Source organism: Plectropomus leopardus, chromosome 6 (assembly GCF_026936395.1).
Source record: "Plectropomus leopardus strain MGB_pleo_1.0 chromosome 6, ASM2693639v1, whole genome shotgun sequence".
In the NCBI taxonomy this organism is placed as follows: domain Eukaryota; kingdom Metazoa; phylum Chordata; class Actinopteri; order Perciformes; family Serranidae; genus Plectropomus; species Plectropomus leopardus.
The window spans coordinates 7,776,652-7,802,270 of NC_142181.1; the positions used below are offsets into that span (position 1 = coordinate 7,776,652).

Sequence of the window (25,619 nt, forward strand, 5' to 3'; positions counted from 1 at the left end):
CTGAAGTGTTTGCTAGGCTGTCTGTGTGCGGTGATTTAATGAAGGCCGCCTGTAGACAGTTAATAGCTAAAAGCAAATACATCACTATTTGTACTTTGTGAGGGGATTGGAAGCTTTTTGATGTTTGGCAACAGGTAGCTAATGACCGTCTGCATGCCCTCCTCCTATCCAGTCGCAGCCTTGGCCGCTTCACATCGGGCTATGACCAGGCTCAGTTCAATCCCCACCTCTTCTCTGGCGACGCCGCCGCTGCTGCCGCCTCCCGAGGTGCCTCCAGTGTAGTTGGCTCGTACAGCCCCTACCTGCAAGGAGCCTCCCTCAAAGTCCCCGGCCTGGAGGATTACCAAAGCGGGGCAGTTGGGACGAGCAACTACGGCACCCCGTCTACACTACAGCAGGCCCTGCTCTCCCCGACTCCTTTGGACTACCGCCCCCCACAACATCACGTCACTCCCACCCTGCAGGGCCTTCTGTCCCCCCGCCACTCTTTAACAGGCCACGCCGACCCCAGGCTGCCCCCCCAGGACCTGGCTGCCCTGCTAAAGAGGCAGAGCCCCCGGCCGTGCTCGGCGACCCCGACACCACCCAGTGCTGCACCCCAAGAGTATGGAGAGATGCTGCTTCTCCGCCAGCTCAGCCAGGGTGAGAGCTTGGAGCCACCAGCACCACAAGGTGCCTCTGGAGGCCAACACTACCACCACCTCCTCCAAATTCGACCCCCCGACGTCCAGCCACAGCAGCACCCGGCCCAGGCGCCGTGTCCCAGCTTGCCTCACTCGGAGAGCATGGAGGAGGATGAGGTGCCAGCTGGCTACCACCACCCACACGAGGGCTTGCTAGCCAAGGCAGGAGAGTCTCATGAGCTCCTGGGGCCTCCCCGAGGAGGCACCCCACCCTACAACTCCCCTACACACAGGCATGGTGGCTACATCAGGAATGCTCCAGCAACTAGAGGTAAGATCTGCTCGCTCAAGAAATGTATAGTCCAGTGTCTGTCCTGACTTTACCTTAGTCTCTCTGCCAGTTTATCTTTACATTTTCTTGAAAAAAAAACAAAACAATCACAATATTGTCCTCATATACCTGATCTTTTCTGTCAGAATCGGAGCATGTAGAGTGCAGGCCCCAAGGGCAGGCCATGGAGGTGCCCGATCATAATGGTGTGGGCTATTCCCGAGGTCCCCAGGGTGACGCCTTTAGGTCCCGTGGACAGCTGCAGCGCCACCACACCATCCAGACATGTGACGATGCCTATGTGAGTGAAACTTTGCTGCCATTTTCTACAGACCACATTGATCACACCTGTAGTTAAGCCTGCACCATGAGAGCCAACACATGAACCTGGACCTTTCAATGAAAAATGTGTTAGTGGGATACCAGGCAAAAGGAATGAACCACTGCACATCTGAATGGCATTTTAATATTGGCTGTGTATATATTGGAGACTGTGATGTATCGGCTCATGTTGCTTGTTAGTGCAGCATTGGAGAGAGTTTTTAGTAGCTGAAGGCAGAAAGCAAATGTTTGCATGACTGACTGAACACAGAAGTCATTTTCATTTACAAGTTTTTTGGGGCATCAATACACTATATGCATACTCGGTCATCCAAACAAAGTTCTGACTCATCATAGAAGCTGCTAGAAGCTGCTCATTAAGTATCAGTAAGAGTTTTTGCAATGCCTTAGCTGCAGTGATAGCTGTTGATGCAGGCGTTAGGTTGTGTATGGCCGTCCGTCCCATTTGGCCACTTGAACGCAAGAATGAGCTTATTAGATTTCACTGGTCTTAGGCTAAAGGTAGGATCACTGACCTTGTCTGTTTCATAATCTTGAAGGCAGTATCATTAGGGTCTCTTGAGGGAATTCTGTCATATTGGCACAAATGTTCACTGTGACCCAACAACTAACTGTTTACAACTTGGTGGTTGGGAGTTCAAAGGTCAAGGACTCTGTGACCTCGCAAAACATGTTTTTGACCAAAACTCAAGAATTCATACACTAAATATGACCACTTCACACTCATGTCCAGTAAGATTTGAGGAATTTAGGAACAGAAGGGGGAAAATTTGGTTTTGATACTGAATTGGGGACACTATTCTTGGGTGTCCACATTGAAACTGTGCTGATTGTACAATCCATGTTTTGGATGTGTCATTCATGTTCAGACATGAATGCAAACTGTATCTGCAACTTCACTGGTTTTGTGGAGGCACACAACTGTGAGCGGGTGATCCTAGTCTGTCTAAAACTGATTTTCTCTTTTTCTCCAGGATCAGGCAGAGCCCATGTCGGGGATGAGCCTGCTGGCCGGGAAGGCACTAAGCTCCGCTCGCATGTCGGACATTCTCAGCCAGACGTCACTGACAGGAAGTCAGCAGCTGCACCAGCGGGAAGAGTCGGGTCAGTAGAAGGCATGCATTCATGCACCTGAAAATACACCTTTATGTATGTTTGTCCACATCAGTAAAAGAGCTGTTTTTCCTCCTGTAGTGTGTGATGCCGAAGGGGAGCTCCATGCGGCAGCCTGCTACCCCTCCTCCTGCACCAGTGACATGCTCCTCAGCTATAAGCCCCCTGACCTGCAGTACAGCATGGAGCAGGCTGGGGTCTAGCACAGGTACAAACACACAGAGATTATTAACACATTATTTTATTTTGCATACTCAAGATTTTTCCATATGTTTATTCCTTTAAACCCTGTATCACCATCAAATTTTGTGCTTTTCTTTTTTGTCCTTTTTTGCTTATTTTCAGGTAATTTTCTTGTAACATTTTTGGAGTCATTTCTCGTTAAGTTGCTCACTGCCCTCTTTCTGTGTTTTTGAAAGTAATCAAGCCAATTTGCTCAGGTTTCAAAGGTTTCTCAAGCTGCATCACTTCATTAATCCTAAATGAGCCGGATAACAGTCAGAGCTTGTCCAATAGATTCCTTTTGGCTCCTCACCACCTTTTAATTTGCTTTGTGAAACTCATTTAAATAGTTAATTTAATAATCATGTAGTGAGCGCTTCTATCCTTGCCTTTATGGTTTTCTTAACCTTTATTATTACTTGGCTTTCCTAGCATTTGTCTGGTATGTCTGTTTATGTTCACTTTTCTGCAGATCCTTTATGTGTGAAAAGTGACCCTGTCCATAAAACGTATTCCTTCCCTTTAAAAACCTTTTCATGTTTTGTTTTACAACACTGAATTCCAGTTGATACCATCAGGCACCGACGGTGATAAAAACAAACAAAATCTCAAATATCAAAATGAAAACGGTTGAATACAGAATGATTCATCACAAGTTTTCAACCCCATCAGGTCAGTATTTAATAGAGGTGCCTTTTGCAACAGTCATAGCCTGGAGTCTTGTATGAATGACTTCACCATCGGGACTTTTTAATTTTTTTTTATTATTATTCTAGGTTGGGGCCATACCAAATTAATTGACCCTTCTAAGTATTTCCCCTTTTGTCTCTTTGCTCCAGTAACAGTTGAGCAAGCTTGGGACACAGAAGAACCTCAGTTAACTATCCCCCCTCCTGTCATATTTAGACGTGCTATGGGCTAGGCTTGACTGTTGAAAATAAAACCAAATTTTGAAGATGGTTAAAAGATGTAGCTGAGGGACACCATCTTCATGGACACGTTACATTGTATGTAATCCCATCTTAAGTTAGCTAATGTACACAAAACACTAACATATATTTAAGAAATATCACACGATAGTGAGTGCTGACATACTGTTTATCATCATGGCGGTGATTTTTTTATTGCATAAAGCACTTTCTGTTCCAGTTTTGTTTGTATGAAAAGTACTTTACAAATAAAGTCTGATTTGTTTTTGAGTGATTGGTTTAGCTACTTGTTAGCTACCACCTTTTTTAAGACACAAAAGTTTCAGAGTTTTTCTGCTGCTGATTTGTTTTGACTGTTTATTTGTCCTCATGATGCAGTTGTTGAGAGAGACTGCTGCCTTTGAAAGTATGAAAGAGTGAATTATTCCCTGAGCAAAACTACTCAAACATGGCAAATCTTTGTGGTTCACATTAGAGGAATAACACCATAAAGGTGTATGTATGTGTATATTGCATTGTATATGCATATATGTGTGTGTGTGTGTGTGTGTGTGTGTGTATGTATGTATGTTAAAGAGGGTCTGTGGTGCCAGGGTGGGTTCTCTGTTGCTGCCTGTTAAGTTGGATGTTTTTTTGTTGTTGTTTTCTAGTGTAGTTTGTCGTATTTGGTTTTGATTTTGTTCATTTTAATTTTTTTCTTTAGTCTGACTATGAACCTTTTTATGTCTATATAATTTGTATTTGTGTGTAAAGTCTAAAAGTCAATATATTTTAATGTTGTCAAAATTACTGAAAAATGTGAATGACAAAAAAGACTTGCACTTAAAAAAAACAAACAAAGGGACTGTCAAAATCAAAGCATCACAGACCTGATATCCTGAATTTTAGTCTCTGATATGGATCCAGCTCCTGTTCCTGCATTTTACAGATTTCATCATCAGAATCACGTTATCATTTTTCTATTTGTCAAAAATCTTTAAAGAGTACAAATAAGTAATAATAGATTCAAGATGATTACAAATATGTTTTTCCCCCTCTGTCTTCTTTTAGGAAGGGGTGTTTCCTGTGTACAGCGGTCCATATCAGCCATCCTGAGTTGTGTTGACTTGAGTTGAGCAGCATCACGCCAAACCACCGTTCTCTGCCCAAACGGGGGCGCTCTACGTCCCATCTGTCTGTCTCCATCTGTCCTCGGGAGGGCAGTCTGCGCCAGAGAGGGGGAGTGTGGGTGGGTGTAGACATTAGAGGGGGTTGGGGTGGGGTCGGGGGTCACAGGTGGGGCCTCGGGATTCAAAGGTCAAAGTGCCAGCATTTCCTGCACAGACATCCAGCAATCATTGCCGCAGGTTGTCTCCTCTTTTCACCTCCCGTCATGGTTAGATTGGGGTTCCACTCCTCCCTCTCTCGACTCCACCCCCTCACCTCCACCCCACCACGCCCACCCTAACCTGCCCCTGACCTGATCCTCCCCTTTCACCCTTCGTCTTCTATTAACTGTTGGCATACTTCATTATGTGCCTCATCGGCCGACACATCGATGCAGTCATAGTCGCAAGAAGTCCAGTAACACAAAGAAACATTGTACACACTGCTGCCACAAACCCAAAGTATTCACATTAGGTGTGTGTGTGCGCGTGTGTGTGTGTGTGTGTGCGTGTGCGCATGACTGAGGAGAAGAGGTGAGCGGAGGGGAAAAGGTGTCTTTGAGGTTCGGTCTGCTCTTGCTGTCTGGCAGCAGATCATTCCAGAGCGGGCTGAAATCTCAGCGGTGGCGGCCTCTTGTCAGCTGGGCGGCGGATGTTTAATAGGCAACAAAACGGCTCTCTCTCCAAAGATGTAGCTCAGTGACATCGCACAGGACAAACCAGCTCTCATTGTTTTGTATTTTTTTGTTTTGTTCTGGCATTCATTTTCTTTTTTTAATGTTCTTTTAAAATTCATTTTTACAGCTAATGTCCATGTAGGCATTATGGTCAATATTGTTACTCTTATTGTTATTACTGTTTTCTGTAAAAGAGGTTTTATTATAATGAATATTATTATTATTATTATTATTATTATTATTATTATTATTCAAGGAAAAACAGTTCTGTGTTGCAAGGAAGACAACATTGTTCTTTGATTACTTAATTCTGCACTTTCGGTTCAAGCTATCCTCTCCTCTCTCTGTTTCCGCAGCTCCCCGCTCTCTGTCATGCTGTTACTCTGCTTCTCAAATCCTCCCTCCTCCTCCAACTTTCCCCACCTTGGGTTCCCCCTTTTCTCCTTCCTCCTTTTCCCATGTCAGTGACAGTGTATTGCATTGTGGGTAGTTTTACCAGACATTTGCTCCTATCCTTGTACAGTGATGCCATGTATAGAACGCTATTGCAAATTTCTGTATCAAGTCCTTTTTTTTTGTTACTTTTTTTGTTTTTAGATGTTATCGGGGAGGCTTTTTTATATTATTTCTCATTTGTATTTTTTGGATGTCTTCAAAATGTTTTTTTGTTTTTTTTTGTTTTGTTTCATGAATCTTGAGATTTCTAGCCAAAAGAGGACATAGAGAAGAGACAGTGCTCTCTCTCTGTCGTTAAAAAAAGATTGTTCTTATTTGTGTTAATATTATTATATCATGACACTTGAATTAGAGGAGAGTAATTATTTTGTGTTGCTTTTTAAAGTATCATTTCAATCGATGTTGTGACTGTCATTCTTGTTGATGTTGGGCCTGTTTTTTCTGTTAACGGGGGTAGTTGTGGCAGACTATACAGGGTCAGGCTTTGGGCTTCGTCTGGGGTCGGTTCGGGTGCTACAGAGACTTGACACTCTTTAAAAAATAAATAAATAAGAGACAAAAAAACGAGGGAATAACTTGTAATATAGCTGACATATCATCCTGAACATCACAAGTGTGGAGACGGACACTTCTTTCTCGCTGCCCTACCTATCTGCTGTGATCCTCACGCCATCTTTTACTGCTTCTGATCGGACGACGCCTTAGGGACGTGGCCCCTCCTCCAGGGCTCACCGATGGCGACCAAGGAGAAAACTACTTTTACTTGACCCCCTCCTCTTTTGGTTTTCTTTAAAACGACTTGTTTTGGCCTTGCTTTGAAGGAAAAATCAGAGGCGGTTCATGAACAGTCAGTGAATCTTAGAGTTGAATACACCTGGACACACCTCCAAACCATAAAAGGGAAACATTTCAGGAGGTGACCAAAGGAAGGGAAGCTTGAATCGGACTTTCACACCAGAGGAATACAAGGGGGCAGGGTGTGCCCACCTTAAACATATCTACCAAGGCCTGTGCCCCGAAGCTGAGTCGGGGCTCGAGCACAGCCAGATGGAGGCTACAGCACACCGGGGACCACAGCAGAAGATTGAACATCCCTTTTTATTTCAATTTAATTTCATTCTTTGACCTCTATTTATCCTCCCATATACAATACCCCCCTGAGTCTTTATGGGGCCAGCAAAAGACTATGGTGCAAAGAATAAAGCTCCTCTTGTATGTATCCATACTGGCTGGATTTCACAATAACCTGGCTGCACGGTTGACTTTTCGTACGCTATATTCAGTACATCTGAGAGCTGCAGATGGTGTCATGCAGCGGCTGTGCTTTCCATTAGTACATCGTCACTTCCTGTTTACCAGCTCCCCTCCAGAGCAGATGGGATTAGCTATAGCTGAATGGCTACCAGAGTTAACAGCGAAGTCAGATGGATTTATGAAATTAACTTCTTAAAGTCTCATTAGGCAGAAGAAGCTTGGTTCCATCTCGCTTTCTCTCCAGCTGTCATCCATTCCTCTTTCAGATCTGATGTCCTGTTTTCACTGTTTAACCCCCCGAGCCAAAGGTGAGATCTGGAAGGGAAAGATCGGAGCACTTGGCTGCTATTAAAGAGGAAACCTCTGGAATGGAAGACATTGCATGTCCCCTGTCCCACAGCAGGATAGGAACTCTAAAATTAAGACCAGAGGCTCCACCTTGTCTAATACTGTGTTGTTTCAGATCTGGGGAGGGAAAAGAGCAGAGGGACACAGGAAGGGCCGGCCCAAATGGAAAGCACCGCAGATGACTGAGAGGTTAACAAGGAGGAGAGAGCTGCTTTACACACATCTTCTGCCTGATCAGACTGACCCTTCTCCCCCATTTTTTTTTTTTTTTTTTTTTGGTCTTAACTCTTCCATGTCCTCCCCTCCTTTCTTTTTTCTCCGCCCCAGCCCCCTTTGCTCAGCAAGCCAGCTCTGCTCTACTCATGTTTCTTAGGTTCTTTTTTTTTTTTTTATGGTTCATTTTGTCCTTTTTTTGTTTTTATGTTCATTTCTGTTGAGTACAAAAATACTAAAGTGCAACAACAATGATTAAAAAGAATATCAACCAAACTGAGATGAATAAATAAATATATATAAATAAAGAAATAATTTAAAAAGGTCATGACTTGTGTGTCTGTGTTACCTGCTACTTATAGTGCAGTTTCAAAAGTTACTGTTTTTGTATGCATACAAGTTGTGTTTATTTTTTCTAATATCTTTAAATTTTAACATTTTGTTTTTTGTCAGACAGAGAATTAGTTTGCTAAACATGTATGTCATTATTGAATAATCTGTTTTAAGTTATCAATTTGTTTTGCTGCATAACATTTTTGACAATTCAAGCAGAAGTGTCCATCACAAAGACAAAAAAAAAGAAAATCCTCACAATTTAAAAGCTGAAATCAGGGAAAGGCCTTTTTCTTTGAAAAATGACCAAGATTATTGGACTAAATGCTCCATCTCTAAATAAGATGTTCAGAAGACAATGTCGCCTTCTAGTTTTAAGTGCACAGTGATTTCCAAAATGACCAAACTTAAACAGCAGGACTTCAGTCGTGGAGTCTACTGGGGGATCTGCGATTCCCCAGAAACAAAGTAAAAATTTAAAATCTAATTTTCTATATTATTTAGCATTACTATACATTATACTTCAGCAATATGCTTCTTAATGAAAACTGCTTCTGCCTGCATAAATTACACATGCAGAGCAACGTAAATGACTGACACTTTAACACTCAAATTGTGTTTTTGTTTTCTACTTCACATTCATCTGAAAGAAATGAAATTGAGACAGTAGTTTGACACTGATTATCATTGTGAAAGGTACCCTGATTATCCTTTACTAAATGCATCTTGTTTGTGTCTATCACCAACCAGTCCTGTCAGCTCTATTTTATCATCTCAGTTTACATTTAGTGATGCAATAGTGAGTTTATAGTGTGTGGAATATGCAGCCTGTTTCATCAGTTGTGGTGTTTCCTAACCTTCTGTCGACCTTGTTCCACAAATGATTGAATTTACAGGAAAAGGATATCCAGTAGATGCATTGTTTTATGGCCTTCATCGAAGCCTGATTTCCAGGCAGAGAGGAACTTAAGGACAGGCATCTCCTTGGAGAAATAGCAAACCCCAAACAAAAACAACTTTTATTATGAGGAAAGGGGTTAAAAACTAAAGGGACACTATTTCCTGAAGAGTCATTTAAACTTGATTTTGGCATTTACGCAGGACATATATCTATTCTGTGAGCGTGTTTGTTTTGGCTGCAGTGCTCTGCGTGCTGCTGCTCAGGTCTGTACAGCTGCACTGCAGAGGCTTTTCAGTCAGAAGTAGCTGAGCTCAGGCACTGCGAGCCATGTCGTGTGTCTGTGTTTGTATCAGGGGTTTGTGTATCAGGGGTTAACATTCCTGATGACTGGCACTGATGATGGAGGACAGGAAGAGATATGTTTATCCCCCCCAAACCGAGAGTTTGCTCTCCTCTATCCATCACAACTGAGTGTAAATCGTTAAAGATTGATGTTTTGGACAGAGCTCAGTCTTGTAGCCTTTATATCCTCTTCTCCTCTCCCACACTGGCTCTTTTTTTCTTCCCTCACGACTCTGTGCCCACTCTCCCTTCTCTCTCTCTGCATCCTCGCTCTTTCTCCCTGCCTTCACTCTCTCCTCTCTCTCTCTTTCTCTCCATCTCCTCAGCTGCCTGCTCCCCCCCCCTCCCTTCCCACTCTCCTCTTTGGAGTGGCGGCAGCATAACTGCCTGCGTCAGCCAGCCCCTGCCATCCCCTGCCAGCTAGTGAACGCTGCTACTGGAGCTGCTGTACCCTGCAGAGAGCTGTGTGTGTGTATGTATGTATGTGTGTGTGTGTGTGTGTGTAAGTGTATGAGTGTACGCAGATGGGAAAGCAACTGAGTCAGGGAGGGCTGCCTCTCATCTCTCCGCTTGTTATCACCATCCTTCACTCTCCCTCCTCTCCTCCTCCGCTGCCATGGAGCTCCAGCAGGCTGAATCACAACAGCGTCTGCAGAAAGGGCTGAGGTAATACTGTGCGTGTGTGTGTTGTAGAGGGCATTCTTAGTGTGTTTAAAGTGCACACATCTGCATTGAAATGCCTGCATGCAGCCTCACAAAGTGCAGTATGTGTGGAGTGTAATGTGTAGCCCTTTGCTCTGATTGTAAGTGCAATCGCAGCATCATCGACCTGAAGGCAACGAGCTGTAACACCTTCTGTCATGTGCGCATGAATGTTCTTGGTCGTTTCCATATGTGTGGGAATATGAGTGTTTCCTTGATGGCTCAGTTCCTGCTTTCGTCCGAGGTGCTCACACGTATCACATGACCCAGATTGCAAGCAAGCACAAGACATTACTCATTCCATGCACTCATTGCACAGTAGGTGCACAATCACCATCGATCCAAGCAGGCCTGTGAATGTTTTGTTGTGATGGGGTAAGCCTGCAAATCAAAGCTGGACCTGCAGCGAGTTACTGAAAAATGAGCGGCATGTCACCGTCTGTTTGTGATGAGTCTTGCGTGCAGTGTTTTTGTTTTCATTGCATTGAAAGTTCTGCTTCTTTAGGTCTGTATCTCAGTCCTACCCCTGTTCTATATGTCCTTATGGGGTAAAGTCAGCTGAAACCAAAACCTTTATCCTTGTGTACCTCTAGTAGAACTGAACCACGGGGATGGTTTTGAGATATTTGTCTGAGATTTCTGTTGGTGGTTCCTTGAAGTAATTCACAAGAGGTGTGGATTCGAGTCATATGACTTGGACTTGAGTCAGCTTTAAGTTACAAATAGGCTGGCTAAGACTCAACTTTACAAAATCAAACTTGACTTATAGACTCCACTGGGACTTCAGCCTTCTGACTTGTTAATCACTGATACCTTGCCTCAAGCCTGAAGATTAGAAACTTTTTTTTTCAAGTGTCCCGCAAAGTAATTCATTTCTCTTCATGTCCTTAATTAACTAATGCTAACACATCCAGTCAAGTTGCAGCTGAGAACCATGCAGAACGCTATGTTGCGAAGCGCCAGTTGAAAAAAATACGACACCGATGATAATTTTGTTTGCATAAAAAACTACACTGTGGTCAACGAAAAACAACTATGTTAAACATGTGGGTCAAAAATTACAGATGGAGATGCAAAAACTTCCAAATTTGTTGAAGTCGCATAAAAAACAATAAATTGAGATTAACATTAAGATAGTTTGCGAGCATACACTTAGCTAACATCGGCTTAATAGCTATGCAACTTGAAAAAAAAACTTGTTTTAACAAATAAATGCAAATTTTAGATAGGATTCATGACTTTTATAATTTGATACATTATTACTCTGCTGTCAACATGGCATAACATTTGGGAAAGAGAACATTATGTTTAGGACTCGAAACTCAAAGTGTAGGACTTGGTCCTTGCCTGTCTTGACTTGGGACACTAGTGCAACTTGAGACTTGTGATTTGCAAAATAATGACTTGGTCACATCTTTAATCCATAGAGCCCCATCATAAACAAGTTAATGTCTTGATGTTATTTTCTCTTCCAAGCAGGTAGTTGTGTATGCGTGTGCGGTGCTCCGTTGGGCCAGTATGGAGTGTGTGTGTCCGAGAAGGTGGGCATCAGGCTCTGCTGTTGTGTTCCTTCACACACTGGCCTTATCCTGGTCAGGTAAGAGACACTGCAACTGCACCCTACATGACCTGCTCCTTTTGACTCACTGGATTCAACCAAATATGACCTCAGCATTACACCTGTTTTAATGGTGATGGTGTTTACAAGTTAAAGTTAAAAAAAAAACAGCTAAAAACCAGCTCATGCTGGTAGCTGGGTTTAGTTGGTTTTAGAAGTCAGAAGAAGGTAGAAAGTTTATTTATTAGTCATTTTTTAAACAAAGTTTGAAAATCAAAATTATAGTTGTCCTTGATCCTGCTACATCTTGTTGAGTTGAAGGATGTTGAAGGATGGCAGCTGGTGGCGTCATTCAATTCCTGCAGTGCATTTTTTTAAAATTTATATAGAAGTCTTGCATCCTTTTAGCTCCCAACAAGGTCTGCCCATACGGTGCAGTAGCTTGATCTAGTATGTTAGGGGTTAACCATGTCTCTGTGAAGATGTGCGCATAGCAGTCTCTGATTTCCTGTTTCTGAGTGAGCCTCAATCACATCTCATCTACTTAATTCTCTTGCGACCGGACATTAGTCAGAAGAAGGCTTGGTAGAGGAACAGCTCTCTGTCCAAGTCAGGTCAGCCTCACCCTGATGCTGGCCCTCCTCCCTCTCTTCGTCTGGCACTTTCAGTTTTGTTTCTCCCCTGTGGTCTGACTGGCCGCTCAGCATATGCTGTTTATGGGGATCCTTTCACAGTTTGCTGCATTCTGTCCAAACCCCACACAACTTTTCCTGATGTTAAGTGCTTCTCTATCGTAGCTGGGTGAAGACGGTCTTAGATGGTCCTGACCCAGTTCTTGCTGGTCTTTGATGGTTTGGCTGGTTGGACTACCAGCTAGACATGCTGGTGTGACTAGCCTATCAAGCTGCACACATTTATCTTTATGCATATCATGACAGTAGACTGAACTGATTTATGCCCTTTGCTTTTCATACTTCTGTCTCATAAGACTGTTATTTCTCCATACTCAATTGATTTGGTTTCAGTTTTACAGGAATGTCAATCACTATCACAAGCCGGTATAACCAGCTAAACCATGAAAAATTATGCGAGAACATACCTTAAGGTGGTCAAACAAGCTGGTCAACCAGCTCAACCATCTGAAGATGCTGTTTCAGCAGGGATGCTAGCTGCTTTTCCCACTCCTAATCTCTGGGCTAAACTAAGATAACTGGCTGCTAACTGTAGCTTCACATTTGGAAGATATGAGACTGGTATCAATCTTTTCATGTAATACTTAGCAAGAAAAGGCATAAGCATATTTCCCAAAGTGTAAACTATTCCTCCAACATCCCAGCTGACTGGACATCAATATGACACTAGAAAGACATGGGACTGTGTCAGGCAAATGTTAAAAAAGGGCAAAACCAAGGCTGTTATTGTTATGATAAAAAGCTTAATTAGCAAGGCTAGTTCGTGGTGGAACAGATACAATTAAGTCAACATGATTTGTCCACAAATGACCTTCATCAGGGCATGATGATGCTAAATTATGTTAAATTCTTGCTTGGAATTAAAATTGCATTGACAATTTTGTATATGTCTGAGTTGACACTGGCATAAGATATATGACACTAGATTTTGGTCACTTAACATTAACAAAACAACCAACAAAATATTAATGTCAAATCCTGTCAGTACCTGTCAAATTGACATTGGCATTAAAAGATGTCCTGCCATTGAATTTTGGTCTCCCGAGGACACAACCTAAATTCGATGAAATATCAATGTCTAACAATGTTTGTGTACAGCTGTGTTGTAGTACTTCTGCCGAGTGATGTTTTTCTTACACTTTATAAACTCTATATAGAAATACATTTTTGCTACCTTTCAAGACAGGGTTGATAAAAGTAAAAATCTCTTAATTTGTCATATTTTGCCCATTTGTTTTTGCCCTAATTGTTCAGCCAAAGCCCGTCCAACTGTGCTGTGATCGTCTAGTTCTATTCATGACCTCTTAGCCCTTACCCTAACTACCGCAGACCTCAATACATGGATGTGACGAGCATTAGCCGAGTACAGCACAGTAGAGTGGGACTAGGTGAAACACTCTTCGGAAAACAACTGTGCCTTTTGCTCACACAGTCCTTTCACGTTAACATAATCCTTCCCTTGCAGGTGCAATTGAGCCCGCTGCCAAAATTGACGGACGGCAGCGGGCGGCTGTGACACTGCAGGAGAATATGACGCACTGGTTCAACTGCCAATCAGACGGCTGGGATCCCCGTGCCCCTCCCTTGTTAACATGGTACCTGAATGGGGAGCAACAGAAAGCGCCTCCGCCCAAACGCGGGCGCCTGGTGATGACGCCACAGGAAGCTTCTGAGGTTGTGAGACCGGAGACCAATTGCAACAGCACCTTCTCTCTGAGGGCCAGGAAGTGGGACAGGGAGCTTGTGTGCGTCGCGTCAAACCCCAGGACAGGGGAGAGCTACAATGCCACGGTCACACTCAACGTACAGTGTGAGTCTTTGTTAAATATATTTCAGGATTGTAACTGGTAACAGCTATTTTCTGTTGATAAAGGGAATAATGTTGTTTTTTGCCCCCTAGTTCAGCCAGAGATCCTCAGGCTGAACGCCCTCTACAGTGAAACCTCAGACCCCGGCCTTTCCCTGGTCCTCTTTGCCTTGGTACGCTCCAACCCACCTGCCACCATCACCTTCGTGGACCAGTCAGGCCAGCTGGTGGCCAACACCTCTGACTTTCTCATCCTGGACTCACGAAGCTACCCCTGGCTGACCAATCACACGCTGAAGGTCACACTCAACAACCTATCAGGGAACATTTCGCTGAACGTCAGCAACAGTGTGGGAACGGTGCAGAGCAACCTCACACTGGCAGGTCAGTGATGGTAAAAGGCAAAGGGAGACCACGAAGGACTATTTTATACTGCGCTAACAAGGTTCCTGGCTTGCTTCATATTTACCGTCCTGCAACACTGTGTCCTTGTATGCGGACATAAACCTACATTTTGGATTTGTTGCACCTTATTCTTAATTTTGCAAAACTTCAACCTGTTGTCCTCATTTCGTGTTTACTTTTTTGTGCCACCTAGTGGTACACAATATACCAATCCATGTAAAAATAAAATGGCAGCAATCTCTGTCAAGTCCGTTTACAGCCAATTCCGATACAAAACCTGTCCTTCAGACAAAAAGGACACATGGCTTGGAATATAGTAGGGCAAATTGATACAAAGTTATAAAATAAACAAATCACAAGTTTTTAGATATGTTGCATTATCTGAAATTTGGCTTTAGTGCAGCCACATTCAGGCATTTAAATGAACAATTTTGAAAAATGTAAGACTTGAACAGTGACTCTTAACCCATAGAGTTACAAAACATCAAACAAATGTTGCACTGTTCGTAACTGTGTGTTTGGAGAACAATATTCAGGCATTTAAATTTTATTACACACTTGGAACTATTCAAAATAAACCAACTGTCCCAATATGAGGACTACATTGTTTTCCCCAAAACTTCTTACTATTCAAACACAAAGCTTAGTTTTAGGAGGGTGCAGATGTGAGAGTGGTATCAAACTTCTCATCCAACTTATCGGAAGCAAATAAGCTTAGTTCTGAAAATGTCAGACTATTCCTTTAAATCTCTTCGTCTTCCTCTCACTCCAGAGTTCCTGCAGTCCCGTGTGGAGGTGCCCATGCTGGGAATCGTGACTGGAGGAGCCATGGCCTTTATGGCCCTCCTCATCCTCAGTCTGATTGTTCTCTGCCTCATGCAAAAAAACAAGACTAAGTCCTTTGGTGAGACAAGAGTGTGTTTGTGTCTGCAGCGAGCAAGTCAGCTGGAAATGTTTGACTGTAGCATTGTGCATTGTAGTATACAACACTTACTGGGCAGGATAACACATCTCTTTGTATTTTGTTACAGATGAGCCAGTGGAGATTCTGATGACCAAGAAAAGGTAAACAGAGTTCAGACTTCAGTTAGTGGATATCTGTGTGAACCACCTGAGTAAAATATGACAGTGAGCAAGTGAAGCAGTCAGTGGAAGTCCAGTCAGCCAGCACCATAACACTGGAGAAACTTTTTTATTTTGTAGATATGGGGAAAAGTTTCTGTAGTAAGTCAGCTGTAATTGTTTTGATACCAGATATGTGGCCTGCTACATTTTCTCTTGCTTCCATAATGAAAAATGTGAAATAAGCGGAGGTCTGGGGCTATATTTACAAAGCCTTTTAGTACACAGAGTTGCTCCAGGTGACGAAATTGTAAGAATCTTTTCAATATATTTGACACTTTTAAAGAATTCCCCCTTACAGTTAAGATAAGCTAAAAGTTATTTACAAAACGTCTTAGCTCCCAAGCTGAAAAAACTTTTAGAAATAGGGAAGAGGACTTTTTAGAGGCGCAAGAGTTTCATTTGCTGAGAAGAAAATGGTAGAAAGATAAAGAAGCTGTAGAAATATTTTCCAAATGCTAAATGGCTGTGAGTTAATGAAATGCTACACAGGACATTGTATGGAGCTATTGTTTAAGGTTGATTAGAGACGCACTCACATCTCCCGCCCAATGCAATACCGCCAGAAATAAAGTGACGACAACAGTAAGATATCTGGCAACTGGAAAAATGCAAAAGTGCGGCAGTGATGACTCGGGTCCGTCTCAAACTTCCATCAGCAGAGTGATAACACAAACAATAACAGCACATTGTGACACAGTTGATTTCATTTCACTGGGTGTCCACACCTTGCACATGCACAAAAGGGGCATGTCTGTGACATGGGAATTATCTCACACGTTTCGAGCACGGCACAGACAAAAAGTGTTGTGCAAACTATAGTGAAGATGTATTTAAAGACTAAATTACACATAATCACATCTACCTGTCACATGTAAAAGAATAAAACTTAATAATAAACTGAGGTTAAAGGTTTGAAAGTGGACTTTTTTATAATCCCCACAACCATTTTCCTTTCACTGACACCAACACTGACGCTGTATCACACACCTATCGAATATTTTCCCTCTCGGCATCATTAGTGGATTGGAAGGAAAACACTGATGAAAGCATTTATTTGCTCTTATTAATATTTCACGTCCATCCCGCAGACCGACAGCAAGTCTAATCCAAGTTAAATATCACTTCTCCATATTTCCCTCACAGTGACTCAGCCAATCTGAAGACAGAGAAAGCTGATAAGACCTACATCCCCCGAGAGAACATGTCTCTGCCGTCCAACATGCAGCTCAACGACCTCAACACTTTGAGAAAAGGTATCAATAAAGGAATCAATATTTCAGTGAACTCGTGAGATGATGCTATGTTTTGCTGAGTTCAATTTGTGTGTCACAAGATGGCAAATCTCTTAATTACACAAGTCAGTCAATAAACACCATCAATACAAATATTTCATTTGTTTTCACAATCAGAGCTCTGTGCTAAAGGTTGACAAAATTGAACTTTTTACAATCAGAGGCCTTACATGATGAAATCTGAGGTGAACATCAAAACAAAAGTTTGCAATCTGTTTTGTTGTAAAATGCGATCTATTGCTATCTAAGTTCTTGTTACAAACAAGCCAGTTATTCAAACTACATTTCCTTCAGGACAAGCATTAAAAAGCCATTATTCACATTTCATTGTGTTTCAGCAATTTGCGTTTTTTAATTTTTTTTTTTTTTATCAGGGAATAAAGATTGATATGATTGACCATGATTTATTAGGAAAAAAATGGATTTACTTGAAATGCAGCATTTTTAATATATTCATAGCGTATAAGTACAAATGAATTCAGAGTGAAGTATAGAAAAATAAATAACAAAGAAACGTCTTATTGTGAAACATACTGATGTTATAGGTGGGCTAACTACTTCATAGACTGCTGTTTCACATTTTTTAATTGAAGCACAATAATGTGAAAAATAACGTGAATTGCATTCAGGTACTTCCACAGCTCTGTTAAAATCACAATTTGATAATATCATTAAAAAAGAACTGACGTGTAATTTTACGTTTATAGTAAGTTTCTAGTTTGTTTCACTGATAGTATGATAAGTAATCGTTTTACTGATTTTATTTATTTATTTTATTTTTCCTTTATTTTACCAGGTGAGTCAATTGAGAACCAATTCTCATTTACAATGACGACCTGGCTCTTCGTTGATTTCATTCTCTGAACGTGTATTTTTTTAGAGGCATTTTAGAGGCACACAGTATTATTATTATTCATAATAATTAACTATTTACCATATTAATAATTACCACATAATAAGTTGTAAACAGTTGTAACTTTATAATATAATAATATTTTTATAGTAATATATAATTATTTATAATATATATATATAGATTATATTTATGTATATATATACACATAAACATAATATATATTTATAATACTATATTATATTAATATATATGGGGTTTTTTTGCTTTCTGCCGTGTCCTCCATCCTTCTTGCATCACGTCTCGTAGCCCGAGAGGCCGCCCAGCAGAACAGTGTGGGAGAGAAGAAGAAAGAGGAAGAGGAGGAGGAAGATCTGTCTTTAGCCTACGCCGCCAGAGGTCAGGCAAACACACTGTCAGATTTTTCATTATTTATACTTTAGATTCAGCGTGGAGGAACAGCAGTGAGTGTTTTGTTTTTTATGTTCCTCTGAATGCTTGATTCCCAGGTTTTGCCAGATACCCGATGGTGGGCTACATCTATAAGGTGAACAGCACAAGTAGCGAGGAGATCTGGCTCTGACTGACCTCGAAGTTACACACAAACACACACTGTACATGCATGCATTACTTCATCCAAATTTTGCAGCCGTCCAAGAGGAAACCCAGAGCAACTGCTAGTCAGGCATTCAACTAATCCTCAGTCATGTTTAAGCTGGACCAGGATGAAAAGAAAGCAGATATTGGACCTCATGCAAGAAAAGATATACAAATTAATTTTCTCTTATTTCTGCTCATATCCAGGATTTGCTCTTATTTTGTTAGTTCCCATTGATTTTTGGTATTCACCAATGTTTTCTTACTTTTGCTTGTCTCTTAGGTAAGACACCATTTTACAAGTGGTTGAGAGCCTCTTACTAAGATAAGAGAAAAACATCTTGCATTCACGCACCAAAGATCGTTGTCCAAGAAAAGGAAAATGCATTTATATTTAAGGAACATTTAAAAAAGTGAATGAATATCATTTAATCAAATTTAGATGAGGTTTTAGAGTAACTTGAGTTACTTGAGTATTTTAATCTCATGCACCTTTCAACTCCTCTACCCTTAGGAGGGAAATATTATTCTTTTTACTCAACTGCTATTACTAGATAACTATTTTACAAATAAGATTTTTGCGTACAAACCAAAAAATTTGTCAGTTAATTAGAAAATTAATTGGCAGCTATTTCTTTCACCGTGTAAGTCATTTTTCATTCAAAAAACATTTCATGGTTCCAACTTCTCATATATACTGTATGTGTGAGGACTTTCTGCTTGTTTTGTAATTATAAGTAATTCTTATAATTCTCTAATTATTTTAATGTATCAAATTTATTTTAATCTTTTGGCATGTATACTTTTACTTTTAGTACTTAGTTACATTTCCTTGAAATTATATTTTCTTTGTATAAGTTTATTTGACAGGCCTACGTCAGTTTTACTCGACAGAAGTTCTCTTTCTTACAGCCTTTTTTGGAGCTATCTCTCCAGTCTTGTTCATGTGCCAGAGTCTTTGCACATGGCACAAAACCTGCCCTTATATAGTGTTTAGTGGGGGTGGGGGATGGGTTATCTATGCTAATAGGTTACTTATGATTGAGTGGGACTCATCATTGAGCACACCTGGGTAAAAGCAGATTTGGTTGGTAAAGAGCATTTGTTGCATATGGAGTTGACTTCTCTTATATTTTCTCATACCAGTTAATTAAGAGAAAATACAAGAGAAATTTAAGGGAGTGTTGCTGCACGAGGCCTGTTGTCTCGTGTCTATCATCGCCACAGACTATACAAACACACTCTGTTTCTCAAGTTCCTCAATGAACTTGGATTTCTTGTTCACAAAACCAAACTGTCAATGTTTTTGCCCCTCTGAATCAAGACGTGTTGTCTCAATGATGCAAAGTACAAACTCTACATATAAATGCTCATATCGTGTATGTGACATGATTTCCTCCTGTAAGCACATGCTCATGATGCCCCCTCCCCCGTCGCATTATCGGAATGCATTAATTGTTCGATTCTAATACCCGAATGTCTGAGGTAATGTACCGTACGTGAGATTTTACCTAATATCCAAATAAGATGGTGCATAATTATGGAGTATGTATTTCTATATGGACATGTAATATGTCATGTACTGTATATTTGTATGCATATGTATATGTGTATAAAAGAGGACATCTAATAAAGATCATATTGAAATTGTAGGAGGTAAATCTGGTCTTGATGATGTTTTGTTGGCATTCACCAGGGGGCGCTCTAAGGTGCTTTATAAAACATGAGGACTTTCTTTAATTTAGGAGGATGATGAGAGTTTTTGACATAGTAATGAGTGTTTTGGTGAGAGCATTGTTGCAGATAGTTAAGAAATTTGAGACTTTGCTTTTTTTTACAATAGCAGGTGCAAAAGACATAATGCACGTCCTTTTGTTTGACTTTGTGTGTGTGTGTGTGTGTGTGTGTGTGTGTGTGTGTGTGCGCCAGGTGTTAGCTCTAGGTCACAGGTTGTTGTGGCTTTTCTACAAACAGGAAGCAGAGCTGTGTTGTGGGAGCATCTCTTGGCTTGTTCTCTGCTGCTTCGTCTGTGCCGAACAGGGGAGTGTAGTCTGTCACACACAGCGGGACAAACACTGTCGACACACAGGGAATTAAAATATTAATCTGAACACACATGGTTGTGTTTGTTTTACCAGATGGAGCTGCTTCACACATCTCCAAAAGCAACCAAACAGCAAGTAGCAGTCAGTGTTAACAAGCTGATCCATCATTTCGGCTCATACATGGCTTGTAGAGACTTATTTTAGTCAATATGAAGACTTTTTCCTCATGTATTTTGGAAAATGGGGAATCTACTTTGAAAAAAATGAGTCAAGGCATAAGGGTAAAAAACTACTGTGAAATTAGTCGCAATTTCCCCAACCATAACAGAGTTAAACTCCTTGAAACATGCATAACAAGAAAGCAATGGAAAGTGATGGAAGTTAACCATGAACTATGTACTTAGTGTTACATAGTTTAATTTAAAACCACCGGTAGCTGGCTTGTTTCTCAAAATAAGATTGGAAGAAGTATACAAATCTTTTACCCGACTAAAAGTATCCTTAAAGATACTAAACAATCAAGTTAAAAGAGGACTTTTACTTTGACATGATTAAAGACAATTAAACCCTAAATCTATGCAGAAAATATGCAAATAGGTGCATAAAATTCAAGCTGCAAAGAGGCTGAAAAATGAAGCCAACAACAAAAACCTGCAGTACATCAAACGGCCACTTGGGGCTGGTTCCAGAAGAGAGTAAAACACAATAGGTCCCCATGTTAAAATGCCCAACGTTGCAGCATAATTAAACATGCTCAAATGTTTACATTTTATTAAGGCTTAAAACTATATTTAAGTGGGACCGCTTGAGAGGCAGGCTGTTTGCAAGGTGTTGCTGCAGTGTGTACAATAATAGCCACCCTTTAACTCCTGCTTGTCCAAATAAGGTCACTTCTTGTTCCAAGAAACCAAGATGGTGAAAAAGACAAACTCGAGGCTTGAAAACCGCAGCTAGCTATGGTAGCCATGTCCATTATTTTGAACAGTCTATGATACATTTTCACCAAATGAATGAAAATGCAAGATATAAAGTGTTTAGTTAAACAAAACCTCTACCCTTGCTGTATTGTATCATATTATATTATTGACACTGGTGCAATATGTTAGTAGCCCTTAACTGTTGCATTTTGTCAAGGTGAAGCTAACTTTAAATATCTTATAGGTCTAGTGTTTGAGCAGTTTTCTCTATATTGCCTCATATATAGTAATAAAACCCCATCTCATGTTTTATGTAAAAACTTAATCTGTTCATTAACTCACAACCATAACTGGCAAATATTCATAGTGGAATATAACATTTCCCTCTGAATTCTAGTGGAGTAGTGGAATAAACTACACAACAGGTATACAGTGCTTGAGTAAATGTACCTCTGTCAGTAGCTGAAAGTTACAGAGACACAGAGTCCAACAGATGTAGAAATCAACAAAACCTGTTGAGACTCAAAATAAACCAATCACACTCATTTCCTTCTCTTTCACACACACATACACACACACACACACACACACACACACACACACACAGACTGTGACACTTAAACAGACGGAGACTGGATGCTTTGGCAGCAGAGACACAGCAGCTCATTATTTTGAGGTCGGTACTTTTATTTCAAATTTGCTGTATTTTCTGTTAATCTCAGTTTGGGCTGGACACCAGTTTGTGTTTCGATAAAGACAGGACAGAATGATATGATTTATATTAGTAAAATTAACTAAAAAGAAAGTCATTGTGTATTACAGGTTGGTTAAAATGACTTTCTTAAAGTAAATCACTGAATTTTGTCTTTCACTGTCAGGAATCTATCACAATAAGTAACAATAAAATGGTTGAGAGCTGAAAATGGCGCCCTTCCTGTTTCTGTTGCGTGCTCTTTGTTACTTACAGTGATCTGTAATATCTCTTTGTGTCATCTGCAGAACTCAAAGGAGTGAACACATGATGAAATGTCAGTTATTTTTCCGTGCTGGATTGCTGTTGTTTTGGATACTGACAGGTAAGCCTTCTGTTGGGTTTTAAGGGGGGAAAAAAGTACCCTTTAATTATTTCAGTCGTAACAAATTGTTTGCTCATTTAAACTGAATGTTTTACTGTTTCTTTCCAAATATCTCCCACAGCATCCGTCAGTTGCCAAGGTAAAAAGACTTCTTTAGCAGTTAAACTAAGATCCATAGAGCAACCACATGTATGAAATTATGTTGAAATCTGTTTCTTTCCTCTCACAGAGATAAAAGTGAGCGAACTGCCTAATGGGATTAAGCTGATGTGTGGCGATAAAAAAATAATTAAATTAGAAAGTAATAAAAATGTTACGGAACTGGACTACATGGATGAAAACACAGGAGTGTACACATGTACGCAATCTGATGATGATGAGGACATTAAAGGACCTAAAATCTTTGTAAAATTTCGCAGTAAGTTCTGCATTGAGACTTGTGTCTTGCACTCATGTATTTGCATGTTTTTCTGGGTTTATGTGTACTTTTGCGCTTGTAATACTTGCATTTATACATTAGTATAGTATTTCTTGACAGTGGTCATATTTAGGAAATGTCAAGTTCTAACTCCACCTATGTTTGCGTGTGTGTGTGTGTGTGTGTGTGTCCAGCCTGTGAAACCTGCATAGAGCTCGACGTGGCTTCAGTAACGGGAATAGTTGTGGGAGACGTGGTGGCCACAATTATGATAGGAGTGGCTGTCTACCTCATTGCGTCTCATGCCCGGACCGGTCCATTCACCTCTAACAAGAAAAGTAAAATTCATCTATTAATAGCAGATATTTGCTGTTTATATTATGTAAACATGAATGTCAGTGTTTTCACTTATATGTATAACAGTCAGGATTAACACGCCTGAACATCGATCTCAAGGGAACCACTTCACAAACACTCTTGTACTATTTTTAAATAGTACAATAGTACATTTTTTTTCTAAATACTTAATATTTAAGGTAATCAAAAGACCAATCTTGTGAAACATCAGTTTATTGCTTCAGTCCACCATGTCTGGCCACATGGTGTGGTGTGAATTTTCTAAGCGAAATTTCAAGTCACATTAATCTCATATACGGCCTCTAGAGTGTTAAGCAGCTTATTCTCCCTTCACAAACTGGGGAAACGACTTACTTGATTTGCAGTAAAATACAACTAATAGCTGAAATAAAGTGATGTGAACACGGTTAACACGGAGGCTCCGCGCTCTCAACCAGACTGAACCAAGATGGAAACACTTAATAATTTTTCTTACTGTCACACATCAGCACATTACTGTGTCACTCTTTCCGTTGTTTACGTTCCTCAATGAAAGACTAACTGGAAATACTGAGAGCATTTTGTAAGGAAGCAACTCAACAAAAGAGCCTACTAAAGTCACAAGTGCATATTTTGGGAACACACCATATAGACTTGTGGCTTTGCAGACTAATATCTGAGCTTTAGGTTTAATCGTTGACTGTATAAATAATGAATGTAGCCTGTTTTTTTCATACCAGACTGTTAACATTGGACATTTTAACATGGGGGTCTAAGGAAATTGACTCTGTTTTGGACCCAGCCTCTAGTGGCCATTTGAGGAACTGCAGTTTTTTGGTACTTCGGCCTTGAAAGTTGCTGCATGCGCTGCACATAGATGGCCACGATCTTTGTCTTCTGTTTTGGTAACATCGGGAAATTGCAGCCAGATCTCAAAGCTGATAGGCCTTCATGACACAGAGCCGCACAAATTTCTCGTTCAAGTAAAAATTTCAATTGCATTGCTTGGTTTTGTAATCTTGCTGTTCAAGACGCTTGCATCATGTTTGGTGTGAACGCAGCAGTATACCCTAACTTCGTCACTGGTAAAAAAAAAACCCAAAAAACTTGCAAAACCATATACAAAAAAATATACAATAAACAAATAAAATCATGTACAAATGTGCATTAGTTGAAAATGTACTCATTATGATATTTTTTGTCCTAAATACACCTGCAAATACTCATACCTTTAAAGTTAATGATTAAAATAAAATGCATTGGCTTCTGTTTGTCAAACTCTGTTTTGATATTAATAACACCATTGCTACGTCTATCTACAGGCTCCGATAGACAGCCTCTATTTCCAAGTGAAGTGAACAGCAGAGCCCCCAATGATATGTACCAGGTAAGATGAAACATGAAGGAATTTCATCATCCCATTTAAAAATGAACCAAATCATGACAGTTTTTCTCTTTGTCCCCTCTCTTTCCTCATCAACGTTCCCCCCTCAGCCTCTGCAACATCGAAAGAAAGACACGTATGATGTGCTTAATAACAGAAGATAGCTGCCAGAAACCTAAAATCCTCTCTGAAAACATGCTCTCCGTGCGCAACTCAAACATCTGCAGGAGGAAAAAGTCTGTTTTCAGTGATGTGCCGCTTAACTCAAATGTAAATTGCTTTGTATGATACTGTCTCAGCTGCAGATCTCTTAGCGTTTCTTTTTTACTATGCCTGTAAGATTTGGCTCTTTAAAGAACACGCACATAAAGAGTGACTTGTTAACATGTTGCTGTATGTCTTGGTTCAGTGTTTATCAGCTGTTGTTCTTATTTTGATGAACTTACGTGGTATTTTTTTTTTTTTAAAATTAATTATCTATGATTTTCTCCTCTCACACTGTAAGTAGGGCTGCTACAACAGCCACCTCATACCATGACTTAAAACTGTATTCCAATACAACTGACATTGTGGTACAAAATTAAAAGCTGAGAAATACAATAAATTGCTGTCTTACTTGTACTTGCTACTTCTACCCTCATACATTTAAAAGGTAAAAATTGTGCTTTTAATGCTACTGTTCAGGTTTAGATTTGACTGAAAAACATATGATAATCATACATAGCATCTACTTTGGGCTCCTTGTGACATGTGATGCGTTTAAAGGGTCGTTCGCAGCTTCATAAAAGAGACATTTCCCCTCTAAAACCACCCAGATGGTTTCATTAAATTAACTGATTGTGTCTTAGAGAGTTGTTATTGTCCAAAATTTTCAAAATAAGCAAATATATACAATTATATTTAATATTAATAATAATAAAATAATAAAATATTTAAAAAATAACTATCTCAATACCCCGATCACTTCTGCCGGGAAGACTTAACAGCCAAACTGCATATTACAATAATGAAACTAGCTTCACCTCAACCAGCTACAACAGTAAACTACTGCTTACACATTGAGGCATCAGTATTAATTATTAATTATTATTAATTATTATTATTTTGGTAATTCTCCTTTTATTGTTTTTAGTAAATGTATAAAAAACAAAATACTCGACCAACATGAATGATCATGGAGACC

The 25,619-nt window shown here is 40.3% G+C and overlaps 3 protein-coding genes across 6 annotated transcripts in view; all 3 read left to right on the forward strand.

Moving 5' to 3' along the window:
- Positions 1 to 7,979, forward strand: part of sik3 (SIK family kinase 3) — a 42,227-nt gene extending 34,248 nt beyond the window's left edge. For all 3 annotated transcript variants that reach the window (XM_042486650.2, XM_042486652.2, XM_042486651.2), the window contains 5 exons: positions 173 to 954; positions 1,101 to 1,255; positions 2,271 to 2,400; positions 2,491 to 2,617; positions 4,611 to 7,979. In XM_042486650.2, coding sequence (XP_042342584.2) covers positions 173 to 954; positions 1,101 to 1,255; positions 2,271 to 2,400; positions 2,491 to 2,612 — 1,189 coding nt within the window. In that variant the 3' untranslated portion in view covers positions 2,613 to 2,617; positions 4,611 to 7,979. The remainder of the gene's footprint in view (positions 1 to 172; positions 955 to 1,100; positions 1,256 to 2,270; positions 2,401 to 2,490; positions 2,618 to 4,610) is intronic.
- Positions 7,980 to 9,564: 1,585 nt separating this feature from the next.
- Positions 9,565 to 19,911, forward strand: tmem25 (transmembrane protein 25). 2 transcript variants are annotated; one of them, XM_088078619.1, is made up of 9 exons: positions 9,565 to 9,895; positions 11,408 to 11,528; positions 13,647 to 13,991; positions 14,082 to 14,372; positions 15,166 to 15,297; positions 15,425 to 15,458; positions 16,662 to 16,771; positions 17,973 to 18,062; positions 18,173 to 19,911. In XM_088078619.1, exons 2-9 carry the CDS (start codon positions 11,450 to 11,452, stop codon positions 18,244 to 18,246), a joined length of 1,155 nt encoding a protein of 384 aa, XP_087934745.1. In that variant the 5' UTR covers positions 9,565 to 9,895; positions 11,408 to 11,449; the 3' UTR covers positions 18,247 to 19,911. The 2 variants fall into 2 exon arrangements, with proteins under 2 accessions (XP_087934745.1, XP_042342587.2); XM_042486653.2 differs by having other exon boundaries at positions 11,411 to 11,528.
- Positions 19,912 to 21,776: 1,865 nt separating this feature from the next.
- LOC121943195 (T-cell surface glycoprotein CD3 delta chain) lies at positions 21,777 to 24,895 on the forward strand. Its single transcript, XM_042486655.2, has 7 exons — positions 21,777 to 21,898; positions 22,222 to 22,298; positions 22,420 to 22,437; positions 22,528 to 22,716; positions 22,911 to 23,054; positions 24,375 to 24,439; positions 24,547 to 24,895. The coding sequence occupies exons 2-7, from the start codon at positions 22,241 to 22,243 to the stop codon at positions 24,598 to 24,600; spliced, it is 528 nt and encodes a 175-aa protein (XP_042342589.2). The 5' UTR covers positions 21,777 to 21,898; positions 22,222 to 22,240; the 3' UTR covers positions 24,601 to 24,895.
- The last annotated feature ends 724 nt before the right edge of the window (positions 24,896 to 25,619 follow it).